This window comes from Ailuropoda melanoleuca, chromosome 19 (assembly GCF_002007445.2).
Source record: "Ailuropoda melanoleuca isolate Jingjing chromosome 19, ASM200744v2, whole genome shotgun sequence".
Classification (NCBI taxonomy): domain Eukaryota; kingdom Metazoa; phylum Chordata; class Mammalia; order Carnivora; family Ursidae; genus Ailuropoda; species Ailuropoda melanoleuca.
The window spans coordinates 33,649,302-33,664,914 of NC_048236.1; the positions used below are offsets into that span (position 1 = coordinate 33,649,302).

The 15,613-nt window shown below is 38.0% G+C and overlaps 1 protein-coding gene and 1 pseudogene across 1 annotated transcript in view; one reads left to right on the forward strand and one right to left on the reverse strand.

The window, feature by feature from the left end:
* ME1 (malic enzyme 1) overlaps positions 1 to 15,613 on the reverse strand; it is a 320,859-nt gene that overhangs the window by 197,606 nt on the left and 107,640 nt on the right. Inside the window, exon 7 of the mRNA XM_034648285.1 lies at positions 14,954 to 15,063. Coding sequence (XP_034504176.1) covers positions 14,954 to 15,063 — 110 coding nt within the window. The remainder of the gene's footprint in view (positions 1 to 14,953; positions 15,064 to 15,613) is intronic.
* On the forward strand, positions 10,331 to 11,386 carry LOC117797171 (annotated as a pseudogene).

Sequence of the window (15,613 nt, forward strand, 5' to 3'; positions counted from 1 at the left end):
TGGCCTCGGCCACAGAATTAATACATATGGATGTATCCCAATTATCAGAAATGGAATTCAGAGCAACAATGGTCAAGATGATGAGTAAACTTGAAAAAAGCATCAGAGAAAGCGTTGCTGAGAATATAGAATCCCTAAGGGCAGAAATGAGAGCGAATCTGACAGAAATTAAAAACTCAGTGGGCCAAATACAGTCAAAACTAGAGGCTCTGACGGCCAGGGTCACCGAGGCAGAGGAACGCGTTAGCGAATTGGAGGATGGGTTAGTAGAAGAAAAAACGAAAATAGAAGCTGGTCTTAAAAAAATCCACGCCCACGAATGTAGATTACGGGAGATTACTGACTCTATGAAACGATCCAATGTCAGAATCATCGGCATCCCTGAAGGGGTGGAGAAAAACAGAGGTCTAGAAGAGATATTTGAACAAATTGTAGCTGAAAACTTCCCTAATCTAGCAAGGGAAACAAGCATTCGTGTCCAAGAGGCAGAGAGGACCCCATCCAAGCTCAACCAGGACAAACCTACGCCACGGCATGTCATAGTGCAATTCGCAAATATTAGATCCAAGGATACAGTATTGAAAGCGGCCAGGGCAAAGAAATTTCTCACGTACCAAGGCAAAGGTATCAGGATTACGTCAGACCTGTCTACAGAGACCTGGAATGAGAGAAAGGCTTGGGGGGGCATTTTTAAAGCTCTTTCAGAGAAAAACATGCAGCCAAGGATCCTTTATCCAGCAAAGCTGTCATTCAGAATTGATGGAGAAATAAAGACGTTCCAAAATCGCCAATCATTAACCAATTTCGTAACCACGAAACCAGCCCTACAGGAGATATTAAGGGGGGCTCTATAAAGGTAAAAAGGCCCCAAGAGTGATACAGAGCAGCAAGTCACAACCGATACAAAGACTTTAAAGAGAAATGGCATCATTAAAATCATATCTGTCAATAATCTCTATCAATCTAAATGGCTTAAACTCTCCCATAAAACGCCACAGGGTTGCAGATTGGATAAAAAGACATGACCCATCCATTTGCTGTCTACAAGAGACTCATTTTGAACCCAAAGATGCATTCAGACTTAGAGTAAGGGGATGGAGTACCATCTTCCACGCAAATGGACCTCAAAAGAAAGCTGGAGTAGCAATTCTCATATCAGATAGACTGGATTTTAAACTAGAGGCCATAGAGAGAGATACAGAAGGGCACTATATTATTCTTAAAGGAAGTATTCAACAAGTGGATATGACAATTATTAATATATATGCCCCCAACAGGGGAGCAGCAAGATACACAAGCCAACTCTTAACCAAAATAAAGAGACATATAGATAAGAACACAGTAATAGTAGGGGACCTCAACACCCCACTATCAGAAATAGACAGAACACCCTGGCAAAAACTAAGCAAAGAATCAAAGGCTTTGAATGCCATACTCGACGAGTTGGACCTCATAGATATATATAGAACACTACACCCCAGAACCAAAGAATACTCATTCTATTCAAATGCCCATGGAACATTCTCAAGAATAGATCATGCTCTGGGACACAAAACAGGTCTCAGCCAATACCAAAAGATTGAAATTATCCCCTGCATATTCTCAGACCACAACGCTCTGAAATTGGAACTCAACCACAAGGAAAAACCTGGAAGAAACTCAAACACTTGGAGGCTAAGAACCATCCTGCTCAAGAATGACTCGATAAACCAGGAAATCAAAAAACAAATTAAACAATTTATGGAGACCAACGAGAATGAATACACAACGGTCCAAAACCTATGGGATACTGCAAAGGCAGTCCTAAGGGGGAAATACATAGCCATCCAAGCCTCACTCAAAAGAATAGAAAAATCTAAAATGCAGTTTCTATATTCTCACCTCAAGAAACTGGAACAGCAACAGAGGGACAGGCCTAACCCACTGACAAGGAAGGAGTTGACCAAGATTAGAGCAGAAATCAATGAATTAGAGACCAGAACCACAGTAGAGCAGATCAACAGGACTAGAAGCTGGTTCTTTGAGAGAATCCATAAAATTGATAGACCACTGGCAAAACTTGTCCAAAAACAAAGAGAAAGGACTGAGATTATTAAAATTATGACTGAAAAGGGAGAGGTCACGACCAGCACCATTGAAATTGCAAGGATTATTAGAAACTTTTATCAACAGCTATATGCCAAAAAACTAAACAATCTGGAAGAGATGGAGGCCTTCCTGGAAACCTATAAACTACCAAGACTGAAACAGGAAGAAATAGATTTCTTAAATAGGCCAATTAACTATGAAGAAATTGAGTCAGTGATAAACAACCTTCCAAATAATAAAACTCCAGGCCCAGACGGTTTTCCTGGGGAATTCTACCAAACATTCAAAGAAGAAATAATACCTATTCTCCTAAAGCTATTTCAAAAAATAGAAACAGAAGGAAAGCTACCAAACTCATTCTATGAGGCTAATATTACCTTGATCCCCAAACCAGGCAAAGACCCCCTCAAAAAGGAGAATTACAGACCGATTTCTCTAATGAATATGGATGCCAAAATCCTCAACAAGATCCTTGCTAATAGAATCCAACAGTACATTAAAAGGATTATCCATCATGACCAAGTGGGATTCATACCTGGGATGCAAGCATGGTTCAACACTCGCAAATCAATCAATGTGATACATCATATCAACAAGAAAAGACTCAAGAACCATATGATCCTCTCAATTGATGCAGAAAAAGCATTTGACAAAATACAGCATCCTTTCCTGATTAAAACCCTTCAGAGTGTAGGAATAGAGGGTACATTTCTCAATCTCATAAAAGCCATCTATGAAAAGCCTACTGCAAGCATTATTCTCAATGGGGAAAAGCTGGAAGCCTTTCCCTTAAGATCAGGAACACGACAAGGATGCCCACTCTCGCCACTATTATTCAACATAGTACTAGAAGTCCTTGCAACAGCAATCAGAAGACAAAAAGGGATCAAAGGTATCCAAATCGGCAAAGAAGAAGTCAAACTGTCTCTCTTTGCAGATGACATGATACTCTATATGGAAAACCCAAAGGAATCCACTCCCAAACTATTAGAAGTTATAGAACAATTCAGTAAGGTGGCAGGATACAAAATCAATGCCCAGAAATCAGTTGCATTTCTATACACGAATAACGAGACTGAAGAAAGAGAAATTAGGGAATCCATCCCATTTACAATAACACCAAAAACCATGCGTTACCTTGGAATTAACTTAACCAGAGACGTAAAGGACCTATATGCTAGAAACTATAGATCACTTTTGAAAGATATTGAGGAAGACATAAAAAGATGGAAAAATATTCCATGCTCATGGATTGGAAGAATTAACATAGTTAAAATGTCCATACTACCCAGAGCAATCTACACTTTCAATGCTATCCCGATCAAAATACCGAGGACATTTTTCAAAGAACTGGAACAAATAGTCCTTAAATTTGTATGGAACCAGAAAAGGCCCCGAATCTCCAAGGAACTGTTGAAAAGGAAAAACAAAGCTGGGGGCATCACAATGCCGGATTTCGAGCTGTACTACAAAGCTGTGATCACAAAGACAGCATGGTACTGGCACAAAAACAGACACATCGACCAATGGAACAGAATAGAGAACCCAGAAATGGACCCTCGGCTCTTTGGGCAACTAATCTTTGATAAAGCAGGAAAAAACATCCGGTGGAAAAAAGACAGTCTCTTCAATAAATGGTGCTGGGAAAATTGGACAGCTACATGCAAAAGAATGAAACTTGACCACTCTCTCACACCATACACAAAAATAAACTCCAAATGGATGAAAGACCTCAATGTGAGACAGGAATCCATCAAAATTCTAGAGGAGAACATAGGCAACAACTTCTATGACATCGGCCAGAGCAACCTTTTTCACGACACATCTCCAAAGGCAAGAGAAATAAAAGATAAAATGAACTTATGGGACTTTATCAGGATAAAGAGCTTCTGCACAGCCAAGGAAACAGTCAAAAAAACTAAGAGACAGCCCACGGAATGGGAGAATATATTTGCAAAGGACACCACAGATAAAGGACTGGTATCCAAGATCTACAAAGAACTTCTCAAACTCAATACACGAGAAACAAATAAACAAATCATAAAATGGGCAGAAGATATGAACAGACACTTTTCCAATGAAGACATACAAATGGCTAACAGACACATGAAAAAATGTTCAAAATCATTAGCCATCAGGGAAATTCAAATCAAAACCACACTGAGATACCACCTTACGCCAGTTAGAATGGCAAAGATAGACAAGGCAAGAAACAACAATTGTTGGAGAGGATGTGGAGAAAGGGGATCCCTCCTACATTGTTGGTGGGAATGCAAGTTGGTACAGCCACTCTGGAAAACAGTGTGGAGGTCCCTTAAAAAGTTAAAAATTGAACTACCCTATGACCCAGCCATTGCACTACTGGGTGTTTACCCCAAAGATACAGACGTAGTAAAGAGAAGGGCCATATGCACCCCAATGTTCATAGCTGCATTGTCCACAATAGCCAAATCATGGAAGGAGCCGAGATGCCCTTCAACAGATGACTGGATTAAGAAGCTGTGGTCCATATATACAATGGAATATTACTCAGCTATCAGAAAGAACGAATTCTCAACATTTGCTGCAACATGGACGGCACTGGAGGAGATAATGCTAAGTGAAATAAGTCAAGCAGAGAAAGACAATTATCATATGATTTCTCTCATCTATGGAACATAAGAACTAGGATGATCGGTAGGGGAAGAAAGGGATAAAGAAAAGGGGGGTAATCAGAAGGGGGAATGAAACATGAGAGACTATGGACTATGAGAAACAAACTGAAGACTTCAGAGGGGAGGGGGTGGGGGAATGGGATAGACTGGTGATGGGTAGTAAGGAGGGCACGTATTGCATGGTGCACTGGGTGTTATACGCAACTAATGAAGCATCAAACTTTACATCGGAATCTGGGGATGTACTGTATGGTGATTAACATAATATAATAAAATTAAATTAAAAAAAAAAGATGTGGTGTGTACACACACACACACACACACACACACACACTGGAGTATTATACAGCCATAATGAGATCTTGCCATTTGTGACAACACATATGGACCTAGAAGATATTAGGCTAAGTGACGAAAGCCAGACAGAGAAAGACAAATTACTTCCATGTGGCATTTAAAAAACAAATGAATAAACAAACAAAAAGCAGAATCTGATCTATAAATACAGAGAATGAACAAACTAATGGTTGCCAGAGAGGGAGGACAGGCAAAATGGGGGAAGGGCAGCTTCCAGTTGTAAAATGAAAAAGTCAAGGGGATAAAAGGCATAGCGTAAGAAATACAGTCAATGGTAATGTAATAGTGTTGTATGGTGACAGATGGCAGTTACACTTGTGGTGAGCACAGCACAGTTATTGAATCACTATGCTGTACACCTGACACATGACAGTGTATGTCAACTATACTCAAAAAAATAATAATAAATAAAATGAGAGCCTATGTAAAACTATGGCTGATCTATATAGAAAAGACACCACAACAGGATCAGAATGGTTTGTCTCCTACATCAAGAGGGACTCACAAGAGCCGTTAAATAGAAGAACAGAGAATTTTAGAGAAGTATAGGGATCCAGACACTAGATAAGTAGTTATCCCCTAACGGTAGCTCAAGCTATCTCAATCTCAGGCTTTTTTTTTTTTTTAATTTTATTTATTTATTTGACAGAGATAGAGACAGCCAGCAAGAGAGGGAACACAAGCAGGGGGAGTGGGAGAGGAAGAAACAGGCTCACAGCAGAGGAGCCTGATGTGGGGCTCGATCCCATAACTCCGGGATCACGCCCTGAGCCGAAGGCAGACGCTTAACCGCTGTGCCACCCAGGCGCCCCATCAATCTCAGGCTTTTTGAAGCAGACTGGCCTCAAGTTTGGAGTTGAGGGACTCGAAGCTCCCTTCTAACCCTGAGATTCTATCATCTGAAGCGTCTCTAGACTCTACCAGAACCACAAGATTTAACCAGCTGGAGAATCAAAGTTGAAGTATTATCATCAATCACTGTATTTGTATTATCATTTTGATTTTAAATAGACCTGGGCATTTAAGAACAGATAGAATAAAATATTTCAGGAGATCCAAACTATAATGTGGTGACACTTTTATATGGTTATGCTGGATCATTCTGTATTAAAAGCCAAGATGTTTTAAGTTTGTACATATTACCTCAAATAAGAGAAAATAAATCTCTGTGTACACTGGATGTCAGAGCCTTCTATTTAAACGTATATTCCATAACATCTCATGAGGACATGATGAAACATCTAAACTTCTCTTCATAGAATTAATTAATGAAAATAAAACAGATACTTTTAGCACTACCAAAAAGTTAATTTGAGCATGATTCTTGCACATGTCCTAGTCCTACTTCCTGGTACTACTTTGATTTAAATTTCACTGCAGTCAAGGGAATAAATGTGGAAAGATAATATTTCATAAAAATGCGAGTTTCCACAATAAATTGTTCCAAAATAACTTCTGTTTCAAGACTGAAAACTAAACTTTTAGTAAAGCAGACAAAGACAGGCTGAACTTTATCTTTGTACTATGACTTTTAGAGTACTTAAAATTTAACACTGATCAAAGAATGACCTCTACTAATGCAGTGATTTGTTAAATCTGATTAGAATTACTATATATTACTAGCAAAGGAGACTGATATGTAATCAAATAATGAAAATCTTCATGTGCTACTAACTAAATAGGTCAGGCGGAACTAGAAGCAAGGGGAGCAGGAGTAACTTTGTTGAAGCAGGGGCCCCAGCATCAGGAGTACATGCGACCAGAGCACGGCATCAAAGGATTAACGCAAGAGGTCCAGCACCTCGGAGAGGGCAAGCATGTGCAAAGACATGGAGGCAGGGAGGACTGGTCAAAATGAGGGACTGAACACATAATTTAGTTTTCCCTCCCCCCAGTAAACTCAACTAAAACAACAGAAAGAAGATTTTAAAAAGAAAAAAAGAAGAAAAAAAAAGATCAAGGAACCAGAAGAGGATAGTAACAAAATTTTAGAAGCTAGAAGGCAGATGGGCAAATGGCAACAGACAGAAGACGTAAAAAAGCTGAATTCTTGGACAGCCCTGGGGAATGCTAAGAAGCAACTGGATTGAGAAAGCAGGACCTCTGAAAGGTGGGAATGAAGAAGAGGCAAAAAAACAGGAGACTGCTCAAAAATCTGTTGAGAAGTAGTTATAACCTAGATCCATTTCCTCACCTCTAGCAGATGGCTGACCCTCCACACTCGGAGGCTGACACCAGATACAACTGTAAGGCATCAGGGATAATTGGGTGCAAGGATACCATACTTGAAAACAAGAAGATTAAATGCAAGTTTACAAACTCAGTATGGAGACCCCCAGTCTTCCCCTACTTGGCTCAAAGAATACTCACAAAAAGCTCATCCTAGCAGAAAGCTACTATCAGGGGAGCCTGGGTGGCTCAGTCGGTTGGTTAAGTGTCTGCCTTCAGCTCAGGTCATTATTCCGGAGTTCTGGGATCGAACCCCTCATTGGACTCCCTGCTCAGGGGGGAGTCTGCTTCTCTCTCTGCCCCTCACCCTGCTCGTGCTCGCTCTTGCTCTCTCTCTCTCAATACATAAAATCTTAAAAAAAAAAAAAAAAAAAGAAAGCTAATTTCAAGAGAGAGACTGAAAAAAAAATTTTCTGTGGAATCTGGGCAGTATAAGAGAAAAGAACAAGACAAAAGAAAAACCAGAGACTGATAAGGAAGATTTCCTTAAGGAAATGGCTCAATCAAGTATCTTAGAGTAAAGATCCAGAATACAAGCTCCATATGTATACCAAGCCTCCCAAAATGTAAAAGGAGAGAGAACACAGAATGCATATGAAACTGTAGGTATTAAAGCATTGCTGATGCTGCAGAAGGGGTGGGACAAGATCGAACAGGGCTTTCTACTACACACTAATAGTAATTATACATATAGTTTTATATACATACAAATACATACATAAAACTAAAATTATAAACTACATAATTATAAAATTATATAATTATAATTTATTACAGGTAACAGATGGCTGCTGAAAGATTTTAAATTCAGAGAGCAGTGGGGGGAGCAGATTAGAGAGTTGGAGGCTGGTGGTATGTAGAGAAGTTAGGAGGTCATTGCAATTCCTGAGGAGAGAGGATATTGCAACAACCCAAGAGAGAAGAAAGTTGAGAGGGAAGAAATATTTAAGAGATAAAAATCAACAGGTCTTAGTGATTAAATGCATAGACTGGGTGAGGAAAAAGTCAAGAATTATCATATGTTTTCTTGTTTGGATGATTAGGAAAAAGTTTGCAAGGAAAATAGGAGTTCACTTTTGAACTTATGAGCTTGTGCTTCCTATCTGTATGCTGCGCAGGGGGCAATGTCAGGAAGGCAGTTAGATATACAGATCTGGACTCAGCCTAGAAATCTAGGTCAAAGATAAAGATCTGGAATTTGAAAACCTGTAGATTTATTTAGGTCATGTGGATTAATAACACTACTCAGTGAGTGGCTAAAGGAGAGAACCCAAATGAAGATGAACATTGAGGAATAAGGGCAGAAGAATGTGATACAGGGGAAAATGGCTAAGTAAAAAAACGGACAAAGAGGAGGGGAAAGCAAGAAAGTATATGGTACCATGGAACCAAAGGGAAGAGGTAGTGACAAACAGAAGAAAGGTCAATCAAGAAAGAAAATGATAACTAACTACTGGATCTGGTGATTCCTTTGTGGTGATCTTTCGGAGACCTACTTTAGTTATACGTGCTAGAGCCGAAGCTGAAGGGCAGTGTGCTGAGGGATAAATAAAAGAGAAAGAACAAAGACAGCAGGTGTAGAGTAGTCCTTGGAAGAGCACTGATAAGAAAAGAAAGAATGAGATGGAGATGGAGATGGGAGTGGGAGGGAAACAAGGCCAAGAAAAATATTTTATTTTATGTTTTTACAGGAAGAATGACAAGGGCTGTTGGAGGAAAGAATGAAGGGTCAAGGCAATTATCTTCAGAATTAAAGCAATTTAAGCATGATATAGGCTAACGGGAAGAAGGCAGTAGAGAGAAAGACGTGGAAGACACAGGAAAAGCAGCTATCCACTAGCTCTAATGAACGTTTTCCTAACTGATCTGGCTTCACTGTTAGGAAAGTAAAGTAATGTTTGAAAAATTCTGCTCAATTAAATTCTTTAATAAAAAGCTTATTAGACAAAATAGTCCTGCATTCTAATTCGTGTGCCTCTTTTTTTGGATAAATATTTGACAGAAAAAATTCTAATATAACAAAATAGTCTAAATAGTTTTTTGTCTTCTAGTGTAAAGACATCTTAGAAGAAATGCAGGGGAATGTGATTATGTGTTTACATATAAAATAAAGTGCTTTGGAACATTAATGTTAAATCAACTGAGTATTAACTTAGAATCTACAAAGAAGAGGAAGGAGTGTCATCAGAATACTATTTTCTTTTTTTCTCTGTATAACTTATCTTGTATGACACAGTTATATCTAATATTCCTCCCCATAACTGGTATCAATTAAGTGGTGACATGAAGAATGTCTCCTCTAAGAGATGACAGCATAAACTAATTACAACATAATTACAACATAAACTAATAACAGTACTACTTTGAAAGGAACACTTTTCAGTGGAAACAATAGGTCTTTGGTATTAAGTAATTAAAGATTAGGTATTTTTGTGTTATGGTTCAACAACTCAGTAAAAAGTGCTATCTTTTTACACTTGAAAAATTTATTCGTAAGTACATGCCCATTGTAACAAATCCATTAAACAGTTAAAATCCAGATGAACAAAGACTGAAAAGATCACTTATAATCCTACCGCCTCAGTTGAATCATTTTCAACATTCTGATGAATATTCTTACATCTGCTCTCCATATCTGATATATGCAAACTAAAGAAAATTTTAGTTTGTAAAAAAATATCTCATGCCATGCCCACTATTTAACATAGTGTCACTTAAAAATATCTTATGACTACCATACCATGTCAATAACATATTTTAAAGTATTTGTATAGTTATAATATTCCATAATATAAGTCATAATTTATTTAACTTCTGTTTTTGGATAATTAGAGGGGTTCTCATTTTTTGCTATTAAAAATAACATTACAATAGAGACTGCATTTCAGAGAGGGCAATGGGTGGCCAGGGCCCTCCTTGAACCCAGCCCAACCCCCTTCCCCTCGCTGGGGGGGGGGGGCAGCCCTGTCACCTGCCACCTGGAAAGGGATATAGGAAGGTTTGCCCGTCTGGCTCTCTGGGCTTCTTTGATAAGAGAATGGGTTCTTTACCAACTGAAAAGGGCAGAGAAGTGGAAAAAGATGCTGGCTTATGGGATGAAGAGACAATGTTTCAGGCGCACACATTTGAAATTTTCCAAAAAAAGCTGAATAAAAATGAAAATTCACAGTCTTCCAGGCTATCTATGGCCTCCAGAGAACATTGCAGGGAGATTACGAAGATGTGAACAAGAAGGAGAGCAGCACACGGCGCCCGGAGGCCTTGCGCAAGGCTGCAAAGGAAAATACAGAACGTGTGGGACTTCTGGCAGCAGGAAAACACCAAGGTGAAGCCCTCAGAAATACACAACACCAAAAGAAAGGTTCGTCCATGTTTGATGATATTCTTGAAGATGGGAGAAAGGCAGCATATTGCTCTGAGGAAGATATGGAAGAACACACTTGATGACAATACACTTGTCAAAGAAGGGGTCAATTTGAGGCAGTTCTGAGGGTGGAGGAAGAGGCCAACTCCAAGCAAAATTTCACAAAATGAGAAATGCAGCGTGATGTGGGTCTTAGCATGCTGACTGACCAAGCCCAGAGGCGCAGAACCCCACCTGCATCGCACTTTGTACAGAGCACTGTTACCACAGGAATGCCGTCTCGACTTGCAGCTGGCTGCACAAAAGCCCTGCCGACAACATTTCATTACACTATTTGTGGCACACGTGGGAACTCCAGGACTAAACAGGATTAACTTTATTGCACAAGTGGAGACATTAGGAGAACTTGGGGTTCTTTCCTCTTTTTCTTATTGGCTTAGAATTTTCTAAGCTAAGAAAGGCAGGAAAGACAGCCCTATCAGAACTGTGTCATAGGACACAACTAGTGACTGTATTTGGCTTATGCTGGGGACACCTCTTACACATCAGACACACTCAGAGCATCTTTATTTCTACTTGCTTGTCCTTATTGAGCATACCCTTCGCGTCCGGATTTAATTCTGGCAATGAGTCTGGAAAGTTACTTTTAACGCTTAAAGCCTATGTTTCCTACAATGAGACACATATCTTTTAAATGTCCTTTAATGTGTCTCTAAATGTGTTTTAAAATAAAACACTCATGTCGGTTTTATTAGGTATATCATTCTTTTTAAATATTTGTTTTGAATCACAAGAATATGCACACTTTAAAAAAGATCATTTATGATCAGAGTATAATTAATTTAAATAACAACATTCAAGAATGTTAACAATAAATAAATAATATTAACAATAATGTTAATAACAATAAATATCCTTATCTAAACAGACATTTCTCCAAAGAAGATAAATAAATGGCCAACAGGTACATGAAAAGGTGCTCAACATCACTCATCATCAGGGAAATGCAAATCAAAACCGTAAGAGACAACACCTTGCGTCTGTTAGAATGGCTATCACCAGAGACAAGAAGTAACAAGTGTTGGCAAGGATGTGGAGAAAAGGGAAGCCTGGTGTACTGCTAGTGGAAAAGTAAACTGCTGCAGCCACTATGAAAAAAAGTATGGAGATTCTTCAAAAAATTAAAAACAAAACTATTATATGATCCAGCAATTTCTCTTCTGGGTATTAACCTAAAGGAAATGAAATCACTCTCTTGAAAACATATCTGCACCCTCATGTTCTCTGCAGTATTATTACAATTGCCAAGACATGGAAACAATGTAAATGTCCATCCATGAATGAATGAACAAAGAAAATGTGATACATACACAGACAGGCGCACACACAACGGAATATTATACAGCAAAAGAAGGAAATCCTAATATCTGCGACAACAGGAATGAATCTTGAGGGCTTTACGCTAAGTGAAATAAGTCAGGTGGAGAAAAACAAATACTGTATGAGTTCACTTATATGTGGAATCTGAAAGAAAACCAAAGCCAAAAAAACACAAACTCACAGATATAGAGAACAGACTGGGGGGCACGGTGGGCAAAAGGCATGAAGGCTGTCAAACGGTACGAACCTTTAAGTAAGTCCTGCAGATGTAACGTACAGCATGGTGACTATCCTTAACACTGTATTGTACATTTGCTTTACACACCTTTATTTGCTCAGGATAAATTTCTAAAAAGAGACTTGTTGGATCAAAGAGCTGTAGGCTTTTAAGGTTTCTGATGCACACTGCCTCCCCCAAGAGTTGCACCAGTTGATACATCCACAGATATATAAGGGCGCATATCTTCTTACAGCATCATTAACACTGCGATTATAATAAAAATCGTTGGCAGCTTGACACAGAAAATCAGTTTCTCATTTGCTGTTTTATATGCTTTTTAAAACTTAGTGGTATTAAACTTTAAAGCATGTTTTCTGGCCAATGGTCTCCCTTCTTTTGTGGAAAGACTGTTCTACCATGTCTGATTTTGATCTTTTCAATTATCAAAGCATTTAGTGTAAGAATAGGCTATATTTACCTTATTTTTAAAAAAAAAAAATCTTTAAATCAAACTAGTTTGATTATGGCTAAAACTTCTATATAAAATATTTACAATGTCATGGTAGAGAATAGCCACCATTCCAGAAAGGCCATTATGAGGACAACAACTCTTTTTATAATTGATTTTAAATGACCAGAGGATGAGGCCTTATTATTTTGATCCGAATTTGCTGAATTCTGATGGTCTCCAGATTATATTATTAGATGTCCAATTCCTTAATAGATTTAACCAGCACATTTTTCCAGTTAAAAATAATTTAGTTAGAATGCATTAACGTCCAAATCTGTACCCAAGACCAAAATCTCTATCATTTAAAATTATTTTAGATCACTAATATAGAATTTCAAGTATTTTTAAAATCAAATACTTTTCATAAACCATCTTTAAGTAACGCACGTGTTAAAAAAAGAAAAGAAAAAAGTTCCCCCAAGGGTTCAGTGTGAAACATTTATTTACATGGTGAGGCTGTAATAGCTACATAATTATTTTCCTTGGCAATGGAATGCAATTTCTATGCCCATGATGGGGAAAGTATTACATTGTGGGCAAAATGGTAAAAACATAAGGTTAAAAAGGTAAAATAGAAACATATGGGGAAAAGTGTCACTAGGGACACTATTTTGATATGGAGAAATGCACAAAATGGTTTGGTTGTTTCTAATCAGAACCCCACTAACTTGCCAAAAGTTTTCTCTAGCCAGAGATTGGGCCCATTTTTCTCAAATCTGTCTTTTTGTTGGCTAAAGCAGTAATACTCTTAAATTCCTATGTGTATATAGGTAAATATGCAGATTATATTTTAAGACGGATCAGCTGGGGTGGAAAATTAATTACTTAATGCCTCCACTGTGGTGACCTGCTGGGCGGAGGGGGGATATTCTGCCCTGGATCCTCCAGGACAACTCCCTATGTAGTAATCTTGGCCTTGGCTTAGCATCTGCCTCAGATTTCCTGTGCTCTCAACTTTAATTCTGATGCAGCCCAGGCCTTGACCTCTAAATTCTTAGTCCTAGTTGATGGGAGCTCTGACCCTAATTCCAAAATGCTCATTTTGTTTGATGATTTAGATTTAGCATTCTTTGTCTTAATCTGAACTCCAATGCCTAGTAATTCTCCATAATGGTTCCAAAGTTTGTAATATTGGTCTTTAACTTCTGTATGGACACTTCTGTGGGACCCACGAAATCAAAAGATAAGAATATTAAAGAAGGGACAATTTGTTCAATAGTTTATGTAGCTATTTTATTTATTTATTTTTTAAGATTTTATTTTTAAGTAATCTCAACACCCAGCATAGGGCTCAAACTCACAACCCCAAGATCAAGAGTCACATGCTCTACACCAACAGACCCAACCAGGCTCCCCTAACGTATTTTAGAGACCACTGCAAAATGAATTGGTAGTGACTCAGACCCTGGTCTACAAAATCTATGTTTGCCACATCGAAGGCACGGTATCATTATACATGCATCTTCAAGTTAGGGCTATAGGTCTGTAAAATTAGACTCTTTACTTCCCTCCTGAAATCCTCCAAATATTTACTTAAATACTCAAAAAGAAATTTAATGAAACAGGAAGAAAACAAAATTGAAATAATGTAAAGCATCTTTGTCATGAAAATGGCACTAAAGTAACAATGTGATTAACATCACAAAGGATCTTGGGGAAAAGAAAGATTTGACCCAGTACTTTAGTGTGCCCCAAAAGGTATAGAGACTCATTATTTTTAAACACATTATTATTTATCTAGCTATGTCACACCACAGATTTTAAGCATAGTGAATTTTAAAAACTGTATTTGTAAAGTACATTTTAGTTCATAGGGTATTTTCACAAATGAATATTTGTCCTCAATACAAGCTATGAATAGAGAAACATTATCATCCTCATCTTACACTTAAGTTCTTCTTTGACTATCTCATTTCCAAGAGCATTCACCTTATTTCACTTTGGCTGTCTTCCTCCGAAGTTCCATGCTGGTTACCATCTCTCAGATCTAATCCTTGTGGAAATCCTATAGTAGAATACCTCACTAATGGTCTACAATCTCCCACCTTTCCAGTCTATTCAGTTGTCCCCATTATACCTATTCTTTAACTTCATGGGAGTATCTGGGCCCTCCTGTCTTGTATCTTCACTTCCTTCCCTATCCAGCTTACCTTGAATATCATCATTGAATGTGCAATACTGGTTTTGATATTTCTTCAGGAGACGAAAGGCATTTATATTGGCAAAATCTTCAAACTGAATAAGGCAATTCATCCCATACCTATGGGACAAAACATTCACATGAGAAGAGGTTCATGAAATGACATATAATAATAAGCCTTTAAAATTAGCCTACAGAAAAGACAAAACATTTTCTTTTAAAGGTCCTATCTTGCTACTTAGTATAAATACATAATACAATGTCTGCTCGGCAAATATTCACTGCATATTTATTACAGGGAAAGCATTATGTTGGCACTGTGAAATACAAAAATGACAAAAATATGGTCCCTACCATCAAAGGATTTAAAGTTTAGTAGAGACAAAAATATTTTGAACTAATGAAAAGTAATATAAAACTGGTATAAATAAGGAATTATAGATATTGAGAGGACAGGTATCACTTCTGGCTGTAGTCACAGACCAGGTAATAAATGACCTGAGTTTTAAGGAATAGCTATGATTTCAAAAATAGAGATGTAGGTTTTTACAAGCTAGGTAAATACTAGAAGCAACAAAATTGAGGTGAAAACTGAGAAAGAAAACATTTTTCAAGAAATAGCAAGAAGCCCTATTTGGCTATCATGTGGTGATACATGTAAGGGTACACT